The following is a 23,208-nucleotide window of genomic DNA, read 5'->3' as shown; positions in this document are numbered from 1 at the left end:
CCGTCGATAGACAAAACCGTCGAGAGATTTAGGTGATCATCGGCTTCTTTTTTCCAATACTCAGAAAAAAAGTGACTGTTCAAACTATGAGGTATATCTTTTCCGCTTTTCAATTCTCGCCTTATAGACAGAATATCCGCCAAAAAAGTTTCGACGAGGTCTAAAATTTGAAAAAAGCCACCAATTCGAACAAATGTTGCAATGGCGGATCCTTCGCACCGAGAGCTGAATAACGACTAATAGACACTTCAAGTTACTATCGAATACTAACCAATTTTCGTTTCGATTCAAGAAATTGCCACATTTGTTGCATAGATCATGAGTAGAGAAATTGTTTCTGGTATAATTCCACAATTTTCTCGCCTCGTCTGCCATTTCATCTTCTTGAGATATCAGAAGTCTTTCAAATTCTGAATCATTGACTGAATCTCATACTACCACTATATTCAAACCTCGGTTAGATAAGCGAGAGAGACACTCGGAAGCTACGAACAAAAGTGTAGAGGTAGGTACTGTAGTTAACTGTAACTTGCATAAAGCTCGTTTCAAAGTGTCCACAAATCTCTCGGCTTGACCATTCGATTGAGGATGATACGGTGGAGAGCGGACATGAGTGATACCATTGGCTGCCGTGAATTCTTGGAACGTTTGTGACGTGAACTGAGGACCATTATCGGTGACTAGCGTCTCTGGATTCCCGAACTGTCCGAAAACTTTTGCCAATATCTTGATAGTAGCTGCGGGGGTAGTCGAAGTTGTAGCATAGACTTCAGGCCACTTCGAAAACGAGTCTACAAAAACAAGGTAATACATACCGTCTACCGGTCCAGCAAAGTCAACATGAACACGTTCGAATGGTTTCTTTGGAATTGGCCATGAGTATAAACGATTTTTGACTGGATTCTTGGCGGCGGAGGCACATTCATCACACGATTTGACCACTTTTTCGATGTCTTTGTCGATACCCGGCCAGTATACGTAACTTCTTGCCAACATTTTCATTCTCACGATTCCAGGGTGGGCACGGTGGAGTGTCTTCAGGACCTTTTGTCGCAAAACTGTGGGGATCACTACTCTTTCGCCCAGCACGATGCAGTCGTTGACAATTGAGAATTCGTCCTTCCGATTACACATGTTCCACATTTCGGTTCCTTTTTCACTTTTGGGCCATTTACCAGATTTCAAGGAGTTGAGGACATCTGTCAGGATGGTGTCTTTACCGGTCTGGAATGAAATAGTTTTGGCAGTTATAGGTAAGAACTCGAGATTTTGGGAAAGTTGGTCGACAGGATCCAGTTCCACTTGTGCAATAACGAAGTCTTCTGGTGCTTTCTCGGCATTCTGCTCATCAATCAGTCTGGACAGCGCATCCACTTGTCCAAAATCTTTGGTGTTGATGTATTCGATGTCGAAATCATAATTCAATAGGATTGTAGCCCATCGTTGAAGACGATTTGCAGTGTAAACAGGTACTCCTTTCTTTCCTCCGAATATAGTTAGTAGCGGTTTGTGATCGGTTCGCAAAGTGAATTTTCTCCCGTGGATAAATTTGTGAAATTTGGTGACGGCGGTGATGAGACCAAAACCCTCTTTCTCGATCTGACTGTAGTTCCGCTGGGTTTTTGACAGAGTCTTGCTGATGTGGTATATGGTCTTTTCGGTTCCGTCCGGAAATCGGTGAGAGATGGTTGCTCCAATTCCGTATTGAGATGCGTCCGCAGCCACAATGATTGGCAAGTTGGGATTGTAGTGAGTCAGCAGTAGGTCCGATTGCAGGATCTCCTTGATTGTATCGAATGACTTTTGGCATTCCAGAGTCCATTTGAAATCAGTGTCTTTGGCAGTGAGATTGTCCAAGGGTTGGCGTAATCGGAAAAGTTGTTTTACGAATTGCCCATAAAATTGGATAAGTCCCAGGAAAGACTTAACTTGACTCACGTTAGTGGGTTCCGGCATATTCTTGATGTGTAGTACTTTCTCTGGATCGGGACGTCGTCCTTGCTTGTTGATAATGAAGCCAAGGAACTTGATTTCTTCCATAAGGAATGAACATTTTTCCATCTTGATCCGGAATCCATACTCTTGAATACGCCCAAATACTTTAAACACTCTCTCATTGTGTTCCTCTATGGTAGATCCACAAATAATGATGTCATCCAAGTAGGTGGACACTCCTTCCAAGCCATTCAGCATAGTATCCATGATTTGTTGAAAAATTCCTGGTGCTGACTTGACTCCAAATGGGAGGCGATTATATGTGAAGAGGCCCAGGTGTGTGTTGATGACCAGAAGCTTCTGCGAGTCCGGATCCATTTCAACCTGTAAATATGCTTCGGCGAGATCGATTTGCGTGAAAAAATTACCACCATTTAGTTTAGCAAATATGTCGTCCGCAGTGGGCAACGGATGGTTATTGGACTCAATGGCATCATTTAATCCAGTAGAGAAATCTGCGCATAGTCTGATGGAACCATTCTTTTTCTTTACTGCAACGACTGGAGCGGCCCATTCGGAATGGTCGACTGGGGAAATGACGCCGGTTTGATTCAGTCGTTCGATTTCAGTTGAGACCATTGGAAGAGCAGAATACGTCACGGGGCGCGCCTTCCGGAATATGGGTCTAGCATTTGGCTTCAGTGTCAGGGTTGCTTTGGTCTTCGTACACTTTCCGAGTCCTGGTTTCATTATTTCCTTGTATTTGGTTCCAATCGCTTCGATCAACCGTTCCCTTGTCCCGCCCAGGTAGTTGCATGCTGGTTCGGTGACAGAGACGCGGTTAATCTTTTCAGAATTTTGAAGGAACTTCCACAACTCTTTATCTTTTGAAATCCAGTCTCTTCCGAGTAAAGTGTCTGTATTTGATACGAATGCCACTCCAGATTCTTGTCTTCCATTCATCATGTATTTGCAATGGAGGGATCCGAATATTTTCACCGGCTCGTGTGTGGCAGATTTGACTTTGATGGCGGGTTTTTCCAGTCTTGGTCTTCCCAGAGTAGTCCAATCATTTCGACTGAGCAGCGTGATGTCAGCACCGGTATCCAGAAGCATTTTCACATAATGACCATTAATTTGTACTTGTCGATAGATTCGCTCTGCGCCATCGATCGATGCGGCCCCGATGTAGACCGTCTTGACTTTTGGAGACTTGTTTTCCCGATTCTTGCTTCTGCAACATTTCTCTAAGTGACCTGGTTTTTTACAATAACTACATGTCACCTTTTTATGTTCACAATCTCGCACCCAATGATTCCCTCCACATCGATAACATGCAGATGGTGGTTGTTTGCTATCTTTCTTCTCCGGAGTGTTTTTCTTGGATTTTTGGAACTTCTGCACCGCATTCACGTCCGATGTCGTTGTAACGGATCCTCCCACAGCTCTCGCGTCGGCACGGATATCCAGTAGTCGCTTGACATCACTTTCCAACTCCAGAAGTGTCAGATTTGGCTTTTGCTCGAGAACTTGGAGTGCTCTTGCTCGGATGTCTTGATAGGATGGGTCCCGCATCCCTGCTATCCATACCATTGCACATGTTTGCTCGTCGGTCATTTTTTTGAACTCTGATGTGGCAAATCTTCGAAGAACTGTCCCAGTGTATTCTTCTAAGCTTCCTCCGCCGAACTCTGTTCGTAAGAACTCCTGACGCTTCCTGAATATTGACGTCGTCGATTTGAATAGAGCTTTCAGATTTTTAATGGTGTCAGTGTAACTGATTTCATTCGGTAGTTTCGGCAAGCATCGGTTCGTGTACAACGCGTAGTCCTTCTGGCCTAACTTTGACAGGACAATCCGGGTTTTGAGGTCCTCTGCGAGCGATGCTCCATCCTTTATGATGACTTCCTCATACCGTGTGTACCAGTTATCGAATGTCTTCTCTTCTTCTGCGTCATACACAAACATTGGGATTCGGGCGCAAATTGAGTCGAAGATTTTTGTGTCATTGGTGGTGGTGGTTGAGGTTTCGGTGTTACCGGAATTTTGGAATTGGGCTTGATTTTTTGCTAGAGTACTTACGACTCCTACTAGAGCGTTGATTTGCTCAGTGAGTTGCTTTATCTGATCGCCAGTTGTAGTGTCCGCCATCTTTATGTCGTAGAAGACGGGGTTATAGTTATACTCTTTATTGCGGTAATCGTGGAGCAAGGGAAAATCAGAACTGAGCTTTTTAGTGAAAGTTCAGAATAACATTGACCTTGACATGGCATGATAAAAAGGCAAGGTCAATGAAAAAATAGAATTAATAAAATGCGTGTAACCTCGAGGAATGTACACGTTTAAAGTATACAAACGTAGCGTTTGTAACATTAACATTTTTTTCATTTCTGAAACTCATCCACTATTCTATTGTGTCTACTTTTAATAAAATAATTGAACCCAAATTTTTGATACCTGACACTGTCTCGGTGCCTTCGAGAACTTCATATCCATTGTTATCAGAAATCTCCTCTCCATAATCCATATTTATATCTCTATCGATTTCCACTGATTGTACTTCAGAAATATCAGAACTATTTTCTGAACTTTGAGATTCCTCTTCCATGTGATCATAATTCTCGACGTTCAGAAGATCTTCTGAAAGCTCTTTTATGGTAACACATTTCACATTTTACAGACCAACCTTCCATTTCCGATGATTGAAACAACTTGTAATTGGATCGAGGCATGATAATCTCTTCTGAATTGCAGAAAAAAAACACGAAAAACCACAAAAAAACTCAAAGACAGAAACAAAAACCAATATAAAGCTCGAAAAAAGTCTCAAAAAATAACTGAGTGACACCTTTTCGCGACTTGCCATTTATACGTCAATTATACGTCTGTAGATACAGTTTCGCGAGCACATCAATTATTCGCCTATTTCTTTCGCCACTTGTCTTTTATTCGTTTATTACATGTCAGCAATGTATTATTCATGAGTCGCGATTCACCTGTGCAAGATGGTGCGGCAGGTCCCTATATGTGTGGTGTGGGTGTGCGGGTGGTGCAACGGGGCGCGATTGCATTACCCCCAGTTAGTGTCTGATATTTACGTTTAACTCTATTTCCGCGACTATCGATAATAATTAGCTACATTTTTCTATTACTTTTTGTTAACACATTGTTCTCTCGAATAAACGCATTTGTTAAATAGCAGAGATATCGGGAAGTGAACATTTTCTTATCCGGAAATCGGAATTCCCGACAACACTGTTGAGTAATAGCTTATCTCATTTATTCCCAGGGTACTATACTTCTCAAAGTCCGCATTGGTGTTTGCGGACAATGCGCCACACATCACGCATATTGCTCAGCCTCAATTTTCACTTTCTTTCATTTTAATGATTTTAATTAAAATTAAGTCCAATTTTTCAGAGAAACTATGGAAATTCCGAAGAATAATCCAACTGCTATCGGTGCTTGTATAATTTATCAACTTCACAAACGAAATTCTTGTCAAGAAGCCTATCAAAAGTTCTGTGCAGTTTTCGGAAGCGATTCGGTGGATTTCGAAAGTTTCAGCTATTATTTCTCTCAATTTCTCCGCGGAAATTTGGATATTAACTATAATAGAGGGTATTTCAGCTAATTTCCTTTAAAAAATAATTATTTTTTCTATTTTCAGAATATCAAAAAATCAAAAATTGGTCGATATTCTGAAGAATGATCCGACAACTCTTCGTGCATGTATTCTATACGAAAATGCTCAATCTCAATCATTTGTGGACGCTCACAAGGATTTCTGCGATACAATTAAAAGTGATTTTGTGAAAATGGAAGATTTTGAGTGTTATTGGGATGCTGGGAATAAGAAAAAGTGAGTTTTCAAAAAATATTCAAATGTAAATTGTAGATTTCAGAGAAAATCCGGATCCGCTCCCTAAGACACCACCATCGACGAAATTGGAATATGATCTACTCGACATTTATATTGGAGACAATTTTGTAAAATTGGACGCGGATGGAATTGTCCAAACATTCGATAAAACTGATCACCTGATAGACGCATTCGAAGAATTGAAATTGTTTTCTGAAAATGCGGAAATTCAAGAAATCAGATTATATCTCAACTTGATAAGTGAAAAAGAAGATGTCGAATTGTTTCATTCGATTTTCAAAAAGTCGATATTCTTGGCAAAATCTGTTTATATTAAAACGTTTTATACATCTCAAGCCTCATCGATTTTGAAGTTTTTCGATTCGAAAAAGTTGGGAAATTTCGAGATACAATGCTCAGAGCACGATGGAAGAGTTCACTCGTTTTTCGAAATGGAATATTTCAGAAAAGTGAAAAATGTGTCACTTCGAGATTTTGGAGTTTTCGATTCCACCCATCTCGACTATTTCCATCATTTCGACTCTTTCGAAATTCGAATTATTTCGATTTCCGCTTCGAAAATTGTCCGATTGAGAGATGTAAGTGCGCTCCATTGACAACTTTTATTCAATTTTCAATTCAGGCACTCTCGAAATCCGCCAATTTCAAAACCTGTTGCATTCTATCCGGTGATAGAGATTTTGATGTTGTCAGTGTTGGAAGAGCTCTCGGAACCGCCCATCACGATGAAAATCACTGGCACATGACTTATCGTCACCTGATAGACGGAGTTGACGGATTTCTTGTTTTCGAAATTTATAGAACTTTTATCACTGTTAATAAGATTTGTTAAATTTTTGGTTTTGTGAAATAATGAGTTTTTTAATCACAAAGCGTTAGACCCGCACAGTCAGCGAGGTCCATGTCAAAAAATGTCTAATTTCACAAAAGTCATTTGCTTCTTTGTTTTGCGCTTCATCAATTCATTCATGCTAAAACAATTTGTGTACATCTCTGAAATTGAGACCTCGATTTTACTTCAAAACTCATTTTAAGACAGCAAACATTGGAGCGCCGCACACTTTTTATCGAAAACTTCAAAGATCTCCCAGAAATATAAAATTAATTGATAATGATCAATGTGTTAATCAATATTAATCTAATTAGACGCGGCATAAGTCAGATTAGCTTGAATATTGGCATGATTAGATTAATGCCGCGTCTAATTAGATTGATGAGCAATCTTGTAAGATTAATGCGCCGTCTCATTAGATTAGTGTGAAATCTTGTGTAACTAGTCATAACATTTGAAAACTGTTTAGGTAAAAAAAGAAATAGTAAATTTATTTAAATAAAAAACAAGAGTTTTTACAATCGAAATGTACAAAAAATATAGAACATAATACAGAAAATAAAAATTAGAAATTAGTCGAAAATCCATTGCAATGAAAGTGGAAAAAGTCCTCGTTGTTTTCTGCCCCGCTGCTGTCCATCGTTGTCCACTCAGCGAATTTTGCTGTAAAATGAACGAAATTACCAAAAAACTTTTTAATTTCTGAACTCACAAAAGAATCTTCTTTCGAAGATTATGTAGAGAGCGCTGATGTTGAAGAAGTATTGTATTGTATTTATTTATTGTAGGAGGGAACATGCCACTTATGCTACACCAGTAAAAGGGAGATAACCGGAGAAATACATGAATAGAGGTGAAGGGGCTAAGAAGAATGTAAACTGTACGATAATTATAGAAGATTTAAACAGATAGGAAGAAGAATGAAGGAATGGTAGAAGATAAATAATATAGGAAGCGAGGGGGCGTAGATAATGAGCAATTGGGCCAGACCACCAGTTAATGAGATTGTATGGAGAAGAAATAGGGCGATTTTACCGGAGGAAGGTAAGACAACGTCTGAGACAATCATTTCACTCGTTGGTAGGGGAAGCCTGGCAGCGGCCGACCCAACAACAGAGCTACTTTGAGAGATATTATGCCTTCGCTTTTGGGTGCTCAGAGCCTTAGACAAGGTGTCCAAGTGGATTGCTGTGAGAATCCTAAAGCTACTTCGCATTCCTACTCCGATCACCTTTGAGGTTTATGTAGGGTGGTGGATGGTCGGGAACAATTGCAGAAGATAATAATACAAGGATAGAGTAAGAAGGATACGTAGAAGAGACCGGGCTGTTTTGTTGGGTAATGAGGCAAGAAAACGGAATGTGATGAGTGGTGAATACAATACGGTGGGAGAGAGGGTATGAGACAAGGGTAGAGAGCTGAGCAGATAAGAACTAGTAATTAAGATCGCTAAGAGTAAGATAGTTTTGTAATGGAAGGGCACGAAGCCGAGTTCTAAAGCAATCAGGTGTAGGGATAGAGATAAAAATACTCTCAGGAAGAGAATTCCAACAAGCAAGGGATCGAATGGATAGATATTGGGAAAAACATTTATATTTGTTCGGGAGAGTAGTTCTGACATAGTATTTGTGTCTCCTTAAATGGCTCAGCTTCGGATAAGTATAGAACAGATGATTCGGCATTTCGACGTCCTTTGTAACTAAGCATTTGTAAATAAATGATAAATCTGCTAATAGTCTTCGATATTCTAAGGATTCGAATCCGCATTCCTGAATTGCATTGAAATATCCATTGTACACTTTTCCGAATTTTTTATAGCATCTATAAATGAACGACTTCTGAACATTTTCAATTTTTCTGACGAGTTCTTTAAGGACTGGAGAAAAGACTACAGATCCGTATTCCAATAATGGTCGGGCGTATATAATGAAGCATTTAAGGAAAATTTCCAGAGGCGCATGTTTCAATATGTTGAAGAGAACGTTGATTCTTCTTTGTGCATTTCCAACAATGGTGTTAATATGAGCATTGAAGACCAGATTTCCCGAGAAAATTATTCCGAGATCACGGATTTGGGTGACTGGCGGGATATTAGCTCCGTTGAACACTGCACAGTTGGCGATTGGATTAGAATTAGATTTGAGATGGGAGAATTTTATGATATTACACTTTTCAGGAGCAACATCCATTTGCCATTTTTCGCACCAAATCCGAAGTAATTCCAAGTCATGTGCAATGAAATCTTCCCTGTTCGAAAACAATTTTAGATCATCAGCATAAAGAAGAACCTGAGACTGAAAATTAACATTAATGTCATTAATATATAGTAGGAAAAGGAGAGGCCCCAGGACCGATCCCTGAGGCACTCCCGACTTGACTTCAAAGGGAATGGAAAGGGCATTTTCGACTTTAACCGACTGAGACCTACCGGACAGAAACGATTGTAACCAATTTAATAGATTAGAATGAATTCCATAACTTTTGAGTTTTTCGATGAGTTTACTGAAAGAGACTTTGTCGAAAGCACGTCGGAAATCTACGTAAACTGAATAACAAGATTTGTACTTGTTGCACAGTGACAGTATATTCCCTTGATATTCAACGAGCTGAGACTCAGTGCCTCTCCGCGATCTAAACCCAAACTGTTGTGGATTCATTAAGTTGTTTGAGTTTAGATAGTTCACTAAATTCCTTCTAATCAATCGCTCCAAAGTCTTACAAATAGACGAAGTCAAAGAGATCGGCCTGAAATTGTTAGGATCTGTACGAAGTCCTTTCTTATGGATAGGCTTGATGATAGCTGTTTTCCAAAATTTAGGGAGAACTCCCGTCAACACGGAAGCATTGAAGATGATAGATAAAGGTAATGCGACTGCCGTGCACACATTTTTTAAAAATATGGCCGGGATGCCATCCGGAGTGGTGTTGATTCTGGGTTTCAAATTGAAGAGTTCCCTTTCCACTGAGTGAGGCTCAAATGAGAACATACTCATTTGGGCACTTGATATGGGATCCACAGCAGACGTTTGACCATTATCAACGGTATAGACTTTTGCAAAGGAAGATGCAAAGAATTCGGCTTTAGCTTTATCATCAGTAATCAGTTCACATCCATCCAAGAGAATAGAGACCTGGTCCGTTGGTTTAAGCTTCGCATTTATAAACTTATAAAAGTCCTTAGAGGAACCCTCAACAAGTTTAGATTCGACTGATTCTCGTTCTTCCATAATTAACAGATTCTTTAGAATAGCAGACGCTTCTTTGTACGCCAACGAGTTTCCTTCGGCTCTCCAAATGTTGAGCTTCTTTTTCTGCAGTTTGCGAATGGCAGGGCTGTGCTTGATAACATTAGGACGAATAGTAACTAGGGGTACGTATAACTGAATTAGTTGTTGAAGCATGCTCAACAATGTTTGATACATTGTTTCCACAGACATACACGAGAAAATAGATGTCCAATCCATGTTTGCAATAATACCATTAATGACTTCGTAGTTTGCCTTCCTGAAATTTAGAACTGTTTTAGGGTCATACCTAGTGTTTATATTTATATTGAGAAGGACAGTAATCACTCTGTGGTCAACAAATAATTCTCCGACATTTACTTCTTCAACAATAGGTGTGTTTGAGAAACAAAGGTCCAGAATGTTATCCGGGTTAAAACGCGTAGGCACAAGGATGTGTTGAGATAACCCATTGTTACTCATAAAGGACACTGTTTTTTCACAGCATTTTTTTGTCGCTCTCATTTGCGACCATTGGACGTGAGGTTGGTTAAAATCTCCCAGAATAATGCAATGGTTCTTGGTACAAAGAAGTTCCGATAAAGCCATAAAGAGATCGTCTGAAATGGAATTGTGGTTAGGATTATAGGCACATATAACACGAATTTGAGCGCCCTTGCAAAAGATATCGACGGCACATAATTCTACTTTGGTAAATTTTTTAGGGATAGATACAGGGGTGAAACGGAGGCACGTAGCTATCATGATAGCAACTCCCCCACCGTGTCTATTACGGTCTTTTCTAAGAACATTAAAAAGGCCATCAAACGTAAGGAAACTATCAGGAAAAGATGCATCGAGTTTAGTTTCCGTCAAGCACAGTATATTAAGAGAGTGAAAATCAGCCAGAAAATTGAGAAGGTTGGTTTTGTTAGCTATTGAGAAGCAGTTCACCAAACCTAGTTTGATTTGCTGGTTTCTTTTGGAGCGCTGGGTCTGACTTCCCAGGCCCATGGCTCCTGGTTTTCCCTGTACTTGATTTTCACTACTTCGAGGTTTCTGACGGTATACATCCTCTTTCCTGCCTCGTTGTTCTTCATAATAACTTCCTTCCATGCGAGACGGAATTTCTCCAACTCCGGCTTGGACAAGTCCGGGCGCACCGATGCATTCTTGCAATAAGGAATATTGTCTCTGTGTTTGAAGAAGGTGCTCAGGACTTTTCCAGCGTCTTCTGCTGTCTGGAGTTGGATTTTTAAGAGAGGAGGCCCAGTTCTCTGGGCAATGCGAAAAACCGATAGAGGTTTGGCGATCTGACACATCTGGGCTACGGTATCAAGTAGTTCATCTTCGGAATTTTTAGGAAGTTGCTCTGTCTTTTTGAGCACAACGGCACATTTTCGGAGATCGGAATTGTTAGCCGCCTCGACAGCACGAATAATAGAGACCTGAGCAGCAGGTCCCGATATAGATTTCGACACAGCTTCAGCAAAAGTTTTCTTGGATGCATCAGATTGATGCTTCTGAAGGCTGCAAATATTTTTGTCAAGGTGACTTACCTTTTCGATCAGTTCAAAGTTCAACTTTTGAATGTTCACCATAGTATCAGCCATATATAGAATTACTTTGGAAAGAGTTTCGACAGAAAAATTTTCAGGAGCCTTGGAACGAAGGCTATTCACAATGCATTGAAAATCGTTATCCAAATAAGTCTTAGTACTCAACGGGGATTTGACAGCAGGATCATTGATAGTATTTGACAATAAGTTAGGAGCATCCGAGAGGGACATAGCCCGTTTTTTCTTGATCGTATTCGGCGATTCCATGGCAGGACGTTTCAGATTAATAGTTGAAGTAGAGTTAGAATCCATGCCCAAGAAAAATCGATATCCGAGGAGAGCGGGCTGCGGCCGCTCAGTACGGACACACAGAGAGGACTGACACACAAGTAGACGATTATACCTGAGCAATGAGCTATTATTCACGGTTACTTGTAAGAGAAACAATTTGCCTACCTAATTGTAAGAATTTATTCATGATTTCATCGCAATGTTGACTTTTCTTCCAAACCAAATGGAAGTTGTGGAGGAGTGAAGACTGTAGTTGAAGCCTTGAAGAGCCATAGAAACCGAAAAATACAATTTTTAATAATGGAAAATCTTGAAAAAGTCGATAAAACCGTAAACGAAATGAGTTCGCAACGATTTTAGACTTTCGAGACATAAGTAGAGAATTAAAACTTAGAAAAAAAACATTAAAACAAAAATTGAAAGAAATTTTGCGCGTTTTGTACTGACTTATTCTTGGATCCTTGGCGCGAACGAAGTTTGCGCAAGCAAAATGCACTACTCTAATTAGATTGTGATTAGATTGATGCGGTTGTAGGATTAGACTAATATTGAGTTGCCTGAGTATTATGAATTTATTTTTTTTCTGTGCATGAGAAGTCCGCGGCGGCCACGCCCATTTCTCGCGGCAGTGTTCAAAAATTGAACGCAGCGTTAAAATCGGAGTGGGCGTGGCCGCCGCATGAGTGCGGCGCGGACTTCTCACGCACAGAAAAAAAATGAATTCATAATAAATCAGTTGTGAATCAAAATTGAAACCTCGAATTTAAAACATTAACTCACTACTCTTGCAACTGCGCTCTACCGAAATGCCCTTGTTAAATTTCTCTCTTTCTCTGATGCTCTCAAGTTCGCACACTATTTTTTTCGATTTCGCTAGAGCGCGGTTGTAAGAAGCGTGTTGTACTATTAAATTTCCAAGTCTAGTGGAGCGCGTTTAACCCAGATCCCGTGTTACCCAGTCAGCGATATTCACTTTTTGATATACTGAGCTGAGTCTAGACACTTATAAATCATTGTTTAGACTCAGCTGAAAGTCAGAAAAATATTTAGTCGGGAAGTTTCCAGATTTTTAATCTTCGAAACTCAATTCTTTCTTTTAATAACATGTTTTGGACATGCGAGTAAATAGCTTTTGGAAAATTAGACAGAAGTTTTATTCAGGACTTTCATGGCAACATTTGAGTTAAGACACCAAACATTGGAGCTCCGCTCATTTTTTATTGGAAACGTACTCTGAGAACTCTCGAAAGTAATTAATAAATTGAGAAAAATTAGAAGTGTGTAAATCAATTAGTTTGGAATACCAACCTGCAATACAATTACTTTTTCAAAAAGTATTTTATCATATTCCTTACCGTATTCCTATTCTTCCCCAACGCAAACTTTCGGTACTCAGGAGACAACAAAATGCAAAGAATCCATCTGATGGAGCAAGTGAACATGGTCAAAGCACTTGTCAGAACTCCTTGTAGGACAACAAAGATTGCTCTGAAATGGGGTTTTTAAGTCTCTGCACAGGAGTGCGAGGCGTAAGGTTCAAAACGAGCAGATTTGATTTTTTTCGAGTCGCGTTGCGTGCGCGTCGCGGTTTTTACTGAAAGATAAAACAAATAAATGAAAAATTTGAATTTGGCACTGTACCAACCCTTGTGCGACGGAGCGCGTTTCCGCGACCTTACACCTCGCACTGCTATGCTACTGGCTATTTCGCAACTTTCGAGTTTTTCAATTTGAAAATATCAAATGTTGCAAAATGGCGTAGTTGCGAAATATCGCATCTTACGTACATAGATCCAGCATCGACAAGCGCTTCGAAAAATAGGGAAGAATATCCGATAAGAGCCATACAAATATCAGTTAGAGAGTTGAGGAAAATGAAGAATAAACACAGGAAGATAGTATTGACTGTAGTTCTGGAAACTTCTTTTATTTTTGTAGGTACAGTACCATGCAGTAAGATACACAATTTTGCCTTCAATGTCCGTGAACTACTACGGGCCGGATGGCTATTCGTTAATATGTCGCGGGCCGGGAAAAGTGCCAAAAAACGAAAAAATGGCGAAACAAGGCATTCTAGCCCGGCCCGCGGCACATAACCAAATAGTCATCCGGCCCGTAGTAGGTCACAGATTACGGTATTCCTGATTACAAAAAAGTTGTCAACTACTAAAATGAAACTCTACTTTTGTTCTGTATGGTTTATACATTTACTTTGTGGGACAATACCGTAACACCCTCTAATCATTTTCAACTAAAAAAGGCCAAATTGAATATCTAACTGCACGGTACTGTATGTTGGACTAGATGTCCACACAAACCTGTCCTCCGCCTTCTTTGTACACTTCAACAGATAATACATAACTAGCACAGAGACAATAGGATGAATAACGTTTGTAGCCAGCATTAAACTTGAAAATCCAATAATAAGATCTCCATCGTTTACAAAAATATACGAGTACTGCTTCTCGATATTTTTCCGTTTTGATCTAAAGCAATCCTGGTTTTCATAAATAGAAGCACTGTAGAAAAATATGAAATATTGCAAGACTAGAGAAAAAAGTGCGGTCCAGGAGAATAGCTTCACAAAGTGTTTAGGAGGTTTGTCTTGGAATAAATCCGCTAAGAAAATCAATTTTGAAATTTGATAGGCTCCTAATCCAAGGCAAAGAAGGATGATAGCAGTGGAGGAAGCACGGCGAATTGTGATTAGGGCAAGTCTTACCACTAGCATTTGATATGAGTCGTAGCCGTCACAAAACCTAGAATTCAATTTGAAAAATTTGACTCGAAGGTAAAAAATGAAGAATTCCTCAATAAATTGAACCAATAGATAAGTGAAATCACAGAGACTGATAGCCAGTAAGAATTTGAATAGTGCAGTAGAGCGTAGTTGCTTGTGGAGGAGAACTTTGATATGGAAAAGGTTGAAGATGACTCCAATTGGAGGGAGTATCATACACAATAATCGGTATGGAGGGAGATAAAGAAGCACATATTTTTGAGCTTCGTGTAGTTTATCTTCCCCTGTGGACATTCTATGTTGTCTGATCAAAAACTCAGAAATACATAATCAGAAATGTTTTGGTGCACTCGGGTCACACCCACTTGCTCTAAATGCCATTTTAATCTTGTCTAGTAGTAAAATTATATGTTAGTCCCTCTTCTCAGAAATTTTGTTTCATAATTTTTTTCCAATTCAACACCGAAGAGTGTGTCTAGTTTGAACCGAGGATGAATGAAGTTAATGAAACTATATTGACACTTCTCATTGCTACAACTATTGTGACTGATAAGATACGGAAAGTTGATATCTGCTTGTCGATTCTGTCGATATTATTGTGTTTGGTTCATTTTTCGATTTTGGTTAGGAAAGAGTTGAGGTGAGTAATAGATTTTCCTGTAGTAGGAGTTAATGCTGCGTCCAAAGTAACTTTTCCGCGGAAAGCTCCCAAGGAAATGTTGTCCAAAGTAGCCATTTCTTTTTCTCGGTAATCGCTGTGAGACCTGCGCATTTTCAGGAGGGAGTGTTAAACTTTTGAAATGAAACTTTTTTGAATTCCCCCCAAAAACGCGCGAATCTTTGTAATTATACCTTAAACACAACCAATTAACTTGGTTTTGCGGTCAGTTTCACACTGTCCAAAATATTTCACTTTCGTCTTACAGTACCGTGCAGTAAGATATACAATTTGGCCTTTTTCAGTTTAAAATAACCAACTTTGAGAATGTGTTACGGTACCACTGATTGTCACACAATGTATATAATGTATCAAACATATAGAACAAAGGTAGAGCTTCATTTTTTTGATTGACAACTTTTTTTGTACGAACACTGCCTAGAGAGTTACATATCGACAAAGTAATTTCTCCCTCAAATCGTCCCAGTTTAGTATAAAATAGAGTGATTGTTTGAGCTGACTCCATAAAATGACCATAACTCTTTAGGACAAACCTTTTTAAATAGGTTGTCAACTACAAAAACGAAGCTTTACTTTTGTTCTGTCTGGTTCATACATCATTTACCTTGTGGGACAATCAGTGATACCGTAACACCTTCTCAAAGTTGATAATTTTCAACTGAAAAATGCCAAATTGTATATCTTACTGTATGGTACTGTACTTCCGCCTATACTTCCGCACATCTCACCTTGATTTTTCCAAAAGCGGTCTCTGGCGTCCTCACGATGTGTACTAGAATCATAAACCCCGTACATTATGCTGTCAAACTATTATACATACAGTTTGAAAACAACTTGACCATTTGAGATCCAATGCCATCTTCATCCTCATTCTCGGCATCTGCTCTTCTGACATCATCCGAAACATAACCTCGATTCTCTTCGATTTCAAACAAATCATTGACTATCAACGTATCAATTACTGCTTCGGTTATGATAGCTTCGCTATGACATCACTCGAACTTTTCCGTGCTTTTTTTCACCGAGTGGCCACCAGTATCGCCTCGTGGCTCACAATCACCCTGGCTTTCTTTCGAACCCTTCTCATCTTATACCCCATGAGTAGCATTGCTCATCAACTTGCTGAAACTACATCCACCGCAAAGACAATCATCTATTATACTATTTTCTTCACTATCTTTGCCAACTTCTGGGGAGAAATCGGCCGGTACGCTCCTCATCTGAAAACCGATAGTGATTTGTGTCTACTCCCTGTCCGATTGGAGAGATGGGATAATTTGACGATGGAGGAAGTACAGTATACTAAAAAGGAAAGAACTTCCAATTATTTGTACCGTACTACTGCAAGGGGGCTAAGGTTTATCTCAGTTTTCAAACCTATCTCTCATTTTTTGTTGTCTATTTCTTTGATAGTGGCCATTCGAAAAGCGGCGAAGAGAATTCAAAATACGAGAAGTAGCTTGAGTGAAAAGTGAGTCTGTCTGTGTTAAGAAATGCCCAAATGTCCTTTCCAGGTCAATCAAATCTACTACCAAACTGATACTGACTATGTCGATTCTTTATTTTATTTCTGATTTTTTTGCTTCTCTAGAAGACTATTTGGATGAATTTGTTCCTTATAATGAGCAAAACAGGTTGGTCAGAGTAGATGTTTCAACTTTTAAAAATTTAACTTTTTTCCAGAATTATCACATTCAAATTAATGTTCTCCGATTTCTTTCACGTCTTATCAGCAATCAACTCGATTCCTCAATTCTTCTTGTGTTATTTTCTGTCCTCTCAATATCAGGAAGTGGTGAGAAGAGTGTTAAGGATAAAGAAGAAGGAGATAAGTATTAGTAATGAGGTCTCGGTGAGTTAGAGAAATTTGAACAATAGAAAGCATTTTTTAAACGGGATTTCAGAGTCATCGAAACGTCGAAGCTTCAACTGGATCCACTCCCACAAATCATTATTCTTATTGATTGATTTTTGTGGGAGGCATCAGATTTCAGTGAAGGACATATTAGCTCAGCACAGTTCTTACAACTCAATCGATTTGTCGTTGAAACACGTCTCTTTTTCTCTGAGTTTTTCTCAATTTCGAGCTCAATTTTCTATGGTTTCGGTAGAGCGCGCTTGTAACACTCGTGTCGTGCTTATAAATATATTTTTTTAACCAATACACGGAACCCTATAGTTACGAAGCGCAAGCAACAAGACTGACGCATTTCTCATGCAGTTCTTCGCCAATTTTGGTCAAATGCCTCGGACTTCTTTTCCATCTCCTGTAACGGTTCAAAATTGAAATTTATTGCTTCACGATTTTTTCAGTTGAGATCTCCTCCTCCAATATTGTTCCGATTTTTGAAGTTTTTGCACTTTTTCGATATCTCTCAACATTATCTAGAAGACTATCAGTTTAGAATTGTAGAAAAATCTTATTAAAACTTTTATTCGTGTTTGTCTGAATTTCCAGTGCAAAATAAAAAAACTGTAAAATTGGAACGGGAAACGCGCCTGTCCAGTCCCTGGCGCATTACTCGATACTCGCTGCGCACAATCGGAGACTTTTGTAACTCTAGGGTTCCGTGCAATAGATCAGAGCTGTGCCAAACTCATATATATCACTAGAAATATTCGAAAAACATACTCTAATTGTTTTATTGAATTACAAGACACGTGTTCCTTTCTCTATAAAAATATACAATATAGAATAATTGAAACCGTGGCACTACAAAAACTGAACAGTTTTAAATGCTTACGTGCTCTGACTTTCTTTTTTTGTTCCCATTTTTTCTGTGAAAGGTCATCTTGATAAGAACCCCATATAAGGAATGAATCTCCACAACAAAATCAAATCAAACCGATTCCCCTCTCCTCTGATAAGGAACAAATCTCTACATCAAAATCAATTCAAACCGATTCCCCTCCCCCAACTCGAGATGACAACAAAACCTCTCCTGCTCTGTTAGAATTGATTGGGAATCGCTATTCTCGTGGTATCTGCAAATAAAACTATCGAACAAATATCAAAAGAAGATTGCAACAAATTTCTGATGGATATCAATGATAAAAAACGTGAAATGGTCCAAAAATTAAATATTGCTGATGGCTATGAATTGGTGAGTTCAAGGTGGAATCCACACCCATTTCATCAGAATATCACTGGGAATTTCAGACGTGGGATCCGGAATTCGTTAAGGATGTTAGACCTCTGGATTGTCTTCTACTTCTATCCTCACCGGTTTTTTGGTCTTCGTCGCATCCCTTCATACTGAACATCTGAATATTTTCGATTGAAAAATGAAGATTTGTTCGTAACTCAATAAAACTTTGGAAATCACATAGAGAACTTACGGGCCTTGGGATCTGAGAATCATATAACACATAATAAGCATTATCTTACATGTAAAAGACAAGGGCTGTGATAATATGGGGAAAAGTATACGGGGCGAGCCAGTAGGGACAAAATAGGGCACCCTCTAATCACGCAACATGCAGTCTAATTGGTGTGAAAAGAATTGAAACAAGTTGGTCCCTTTTCCTAAGATGAAACCACCTTTTGCGCGTTTCGGCGGAACTCTGGTCACGGTGTTCCTAAAAATTGCTGAAAATCATTATTTATAGGATGCTAAGCAGAGCAGTGCGGAAATAAAGACGGAAATGAAATTCGTTTCGACAGTATGAAACTGACGACAAAGTTAATTAGTTGTATTGAGGGTATAACTACCACTTCGAGCATAATCCCTACATTGTACTCATCTGGTATCAGTTGGCTTGAGAAGTCTCCACTTCCGACTTCCGTGTGTCAAATTCAGCTGCTTTGTCAGATCCACTGGAAGCATATTTTGGGATTTTTGTGCTCGAAGGATAGTTCTACCTTCAATACAACTAATTAACATTGTTGTCAGTTTCATACTGTCGAAAATAAATTTGCATCCGTCTTACTTCTTTGGTTGCCATGATTTGTGATCAGTTTTCTACACATCATATCTCTCCTCTGCCAGACTGCCACCCATAATTATTCTAAGACATTTCTGAGAAAATTACAACTTAACCAATCTCGTGTCTAGCTTTTCTCTTTTTTCTTTTTCAAATAAATTCGTTTTCTCCAATTCATTTCTCCTCTCAAAAAATGCCCTTCATAAACGTTCAATGGCTTTCTGGACAGACGCCAGGCTACAACTACCAGACAACTATCTCCGATGTTATCCTCAAGACTAATCTATACTGCCTCCCATTGGCTCTTCTCTTCAATATATTCCATTTTAAAACTCTCATCCGTCCGAATATCCGATCATTTGCTATTTTTACATTTCATAGCTTTCTAGCCGTATCCAATTTCTTCTATATCCTCTTTTCCTGGTACCCAACATTCCTTCATTTTATCAGAGCTGAAAATGAGTATTGCTATCGGAGTTACCGTAAATACTGTATTATAACGGCACCTGTAATAGAACGGCACCTGTATTATAACGGCACCCCATCTCTACTCAGAATCCCTTCAAATGTTTATCAGGGAATTTTTTCTCGGTTCTGATTAGAAGCAATGTGTTTGATCACTTCTAGATCAGCAAATAGAAAGTCCAAAGAAGTTTTTTCGTTCAATTTTAATGAGTTTCTGAAACCACAAAATTTCTCTCGGAGGCAGTTGAAAAATATAACGGCATGCCGTTATAATACAGTATTTACGGTATACTTACTCCGGGATACAAATTCAATTAATCGCTGGAGGGATTCGAGACTTTTCTACAATATTTTCGAGTTGGTTGATTTGTTACATGGGATTGTACACGTGTCTTGGACGCTTTTGGAATATTTTCAAAAGTGCAAAAATTGCATTTTGGAATTCAGTCGTCGTTATGGTTTTGTCAAGTTTCGGAGGGATTACTTTATGGTCGAAACATGAGGTTGCAGAGGTTACTACGGATATGGAGTGAGTTTGAGAGATGTTCAATAAAGTGCGCTCTATTGGACTTGGCGGCAAATTCAAAATTGAAATAGACCTAGAATGCGCTGCACCGTTTTCGAGACTCGATACAAAGTCATTTTTGTTTGGAAATCATTTGAAATGTTGTTACGAAATTAAATTAAATTTTTTTCAGCTGCTTCTCCATCCCGCGAAGCCTCAATCCACCCCGCTACCAGGCTATAATTCCTGATGACTATCTCCCAATGTATCAAATGATTTTGGGTCTTATCCGTAATGTGAAACTGGTGCCTTTGTATATTTATCCTGTTTGGCTGGTGGTGTTGATCGGGTTCCTTTTAGTTACAGTGGTGAAGAAGGAGAGGTAAGCTTTTTCCAGCGGACGATACAGTACCGGACAAAAAGGTATCAACTTTGGCTGTTTTCAGTGGAAAATGACCAACTTTGACAGTGTATTTCGGTGTCACTTGATTGTCCGATAAACTCAAGTTTATATGGGTTGGACAGATCAAAAATAGTACATCTTTTTTGTAGTTGATCATTTTTTTGTATGGACACTACCATGAAAGTTACAGGTAAAGAAACCCTCGCTGAAATCGAGTAATTTCAATGCAAATTTGCGAAATTTTAGAGATTTACACTTTGACAACCTATAACTTTAATGGTAGTGTCCCTACAAAAAAATGGTCAACTACAAAAAAGATGTGCTATTTTTGCTCTGTCCAACCCATACAAAATAGAGTTTCTCTGACATTCATGTGGCACCGAAATACACTGACAAAGTTGGCCATGTTCCACTGAAAACAGCCGAAGTTGATACCTTTTTGTCCGGTTCTGTAGTTCTCCTGAATATGCAGATCTGACCTACTCCCATCTCTCCTGCTCACTACTTGTCAACCTATTCAATTCCTGGTCACTTATCTTCCGGAAGCACTCATTTCATATTTTGGTTCAGAAATCGCCAGATGGTTACCCATAACTATTCTATTCAATATCTTGATTCAGATTATTCTGTGTTTTATGATTTCTGAAAAATATCGGGATGCAGTGAACTTTTTTGAGAGGATGATTCAGATCGAACCTGTTGAAGAAATCAATATGGCAGTGGTCAGAACGGATTAATTTTTTTTGTAAAATTTAAATCCATGTTTCCATGATAAAACGGACATTCTCAGAACACGAATCAATTCACAACAAATTTATCAAAAATGCAGCATAACAATCAGAAATTAAAAAATTATTTCGTTTATTTCGAATTTTCATCATCTTCACCCGATTCAAGAGTGGAATAACAAAAAATGAAAACTTTAGATGGTCTGATTTGAATGTCAAGGTAGGAATCAGTGTCTGGGCGTGGATATTCGCATCTAAAAAAAGGTGCACCGTCTGGCACATTAGCTTCTAGAGATTTTCCAATGTTGGAAAGATTGAGCGGACGTGACAAATAAATAAAACATGCTTCGAAATTGTCCGAGATAGCCAGCGCCTGTAAACAGATCTCATTATGAAATGTGAAAATAAAATTTTGAAATTGTTTACATCTTTTAATTGTAAAATGTTTTCTGCACTGAGCGATGACAATGTGATCGTAAATCTATTGCAATGATAGAAGCTCTCGAGATGGATTGGGTCGATAATTCCATATTTTGCTATATCGATTTCTTCGGCTTGTCTGAATTGTTCCGTCCCGATGATTCTGCTATCGTAGAGTATTCCAACTTCCTTTTCAGGTTCGCTGAATTCGATAGTGAGACATCGAAAAGATCCAGTTTTAAAACTCGATAAGGCAGATAAAGCCAATTTAGTATTTTCCACTTTGAGAACCAAGCGGCCAACATGTAGATTCGAAATATCTCGTATCAAGCGAAGACACGAATCTACACCATATTCCGCTTCTCTTCCGAAAACAAGTTCGAGATCATCGATTCGAACGTTCGATGATTTGAACAGAATCGCTAAGTCATTTAGAACAATATCCATGTGGTATGCTTCATTGATTTGGATTTCTTTCGACCGCTTTGGATGATTCCAGTATATGACACAATTCTGGTCTTCTTGAGAGTAATGATTGCTATATTCATTCAATTCGAGAGAAGATGCGCAATCGAATGGAAGGCTTACTGTGCAATCACTGATTACTATTGGCTGCCGATCAACAGTGTCTCGGAGTAGATGACACACTTTGCGGGTGCGCATTCTAAAATATTGGAAATTGATCGGTACTGAACGAAGCTTTTGAACGGGCTATTACCGATCCTTGATATCCAGTTCTCCTACAATTATGCCCAATATTTCACTTGGCAAGTCAAATAGTACCAATTGCTTCGGATCGGCGCTGAAAATTCCAAAAATTGGCTCCGGGACATTTTGCAGCTATGAACTCCACAGCCTCCATATTCTCGTTTTTTCTGTGATAACTTGAGTTTTTCAGATGATTAATTGTTTGAGAAGTCATAAAGAACATTTTATGTGATTTTGATAAAGGGGACCACAAGAAATTTTGTCCAGAAAAGCAACAAAAACTGTTTTTGTTGAAAAAGATGAAAACTGTTTTTCTCGAAGAACTAGCCGTACAACCAATAAGTTTAAAGGTTCAGAAAAACAGTTTTCATCTTTTTCCACAAATACTTGTTTTTGTTTCTTTTCTGGTCATCATTTCTTGTGGTCCCCTTTATCAAAGTCACAAAAAATGTTCTTTATGACTTCTTAAACCTTTAATTATCTCAAAAAGTCAAGTTATCATTGAAAAAACGGGAAAATGGAGGCTGTGGAGCTCATAGCTGCGAAACGTCTCGTTACGAATTGACAAAACTTGATCTACCTTCTATCATACTCCAAATCCACGTTTCCATGATAAAATCGATAATACCAGAACTGGTAATCCACGTAATCGTATTGATTATTCCCCAGAGCCTCGCACAAGTTCTGATAACCTTCTTCGACTGTTCTCTTCAGAAGAACTTCGTAAAGAATGAGATATCGGATTGCCAGTGGATTAGTGGAGAGAATTTCAGACATTCTGGAAATTTTTCGAATTTTTTAAAAGAAGAAATTGACATAAGAATCTTCAGAGTGAGGAGATAAAAACGAGGCGATATTGAACGCTTTTCTAACATAAGAATTGAAAAGATCCATAGATTTATAACAGAAAAG

The 23,208-nt window shown here is 38.8% G+C and overlaps 4 protein-coding genes across 4 annotated transcripts; 3 read left to right on the top strand and 1 right to left on the bottom strand.

Annotated features, from left to right (window-relative positions):
• Positions 1-5,362: 5,362 nt before the first annotated feature.
• Positions 5,363-6,650, top strand: GCK72_021019 (uncharacterized protein; the record flags this gene model as incomplete). Its single annotated transcript, XM_053733948.1, has 4 exons — positions 5,363-5,556; positions 5,606-5,797; positions 5,841-6,396; positions 6,441-6,650. 4 exons carry the CDS (start codon positions 5,363-5,365, stop codon positions 6,648-6,650), a joined length of 1,152 nt encoding a protein of 383 aa, XP_053582861.1.
• A 6,364-nt stretch (positions 6,651-13,014) lies between these two features.
• GCK72_021018 (uncharacterized protein) lies at positions 13,015-14,680 on the bottom strand (the record flags this gene model as incomplete). The annotated part of the gene is made up of 4 exons (XM_053733947.1): positions 13,015-13,032; positions 13,080-13,212; positions 13,512-13,637; positions 14,043-14,680. 4 exons carry the CDS (start codon positions 14,678-14,680, stop codon positions 13,015-13,017), a joined length of 915 nt encoding a protein of 304 aa, XP_053582860.1.
• A 275-nt stretch (positions 14,681-14,955) lies between these two features.
• Positions 14,956-17,107, top strand: GCK72_021017 (uncharacterized protein; the record flags this gene model as incomplete). Its single annotated transcript, XM_053733946.1, has 5 exons — positions 14,956-15,104; positions 15,991-16,500; positions 16,658-16,777; positions 16,827-16,995; positions 17,048-17,107. The coding sequence occupies 5 exons, from the start codon at positions 14,956-14,958 to the stop codon at positions 17,105-17,107; spliced, it is 1,008 nt and encodes a 335-aa protein (XP_053582859.1).
• A 2,880-nt stretch (positions 17,108-19,987) lies between these two features.
• GCK72_021016 (uncharacterized protein) lies at positions 19,988-20,423 on the top strand (the record flags this gene model as incomplete). The annotated part of the gene is made up of 2 exons (XM_053733945.1): positions 19,988-20,061; positions 20,231-20,423. The coding sequence occupies 2 exons, from the start codon at positions 19,988-19,990 to the stop codon at positions 20,421-20,423; spliced, it is 267 nt and encodes an 88-aa protein (XP_053582858.1).
• Between the last annotated feature and the right edge of the window lie 2,785 nt (positions 20,424-23,208).

The sequence above is a fragment of the Caenorhabditis remanei genome, chromosome V (genome assembly GCF_010183535.1).
Source record: "Caenorhabditis remanei strain PX506 chromosome V, whole genome shotgun sequence".
Taxonomy (NCBI): Eukaryota; Metazoa; Nematoda; class Chromadorea; order Rhabditida; family Rhabditidae; genus Caenorhabditis; species Caenorhabditis remanei.
Note: the sequence above shows the minus strand (reverse complement) of the source record. Positions and strands in the feature narration are given on the sequence as shown.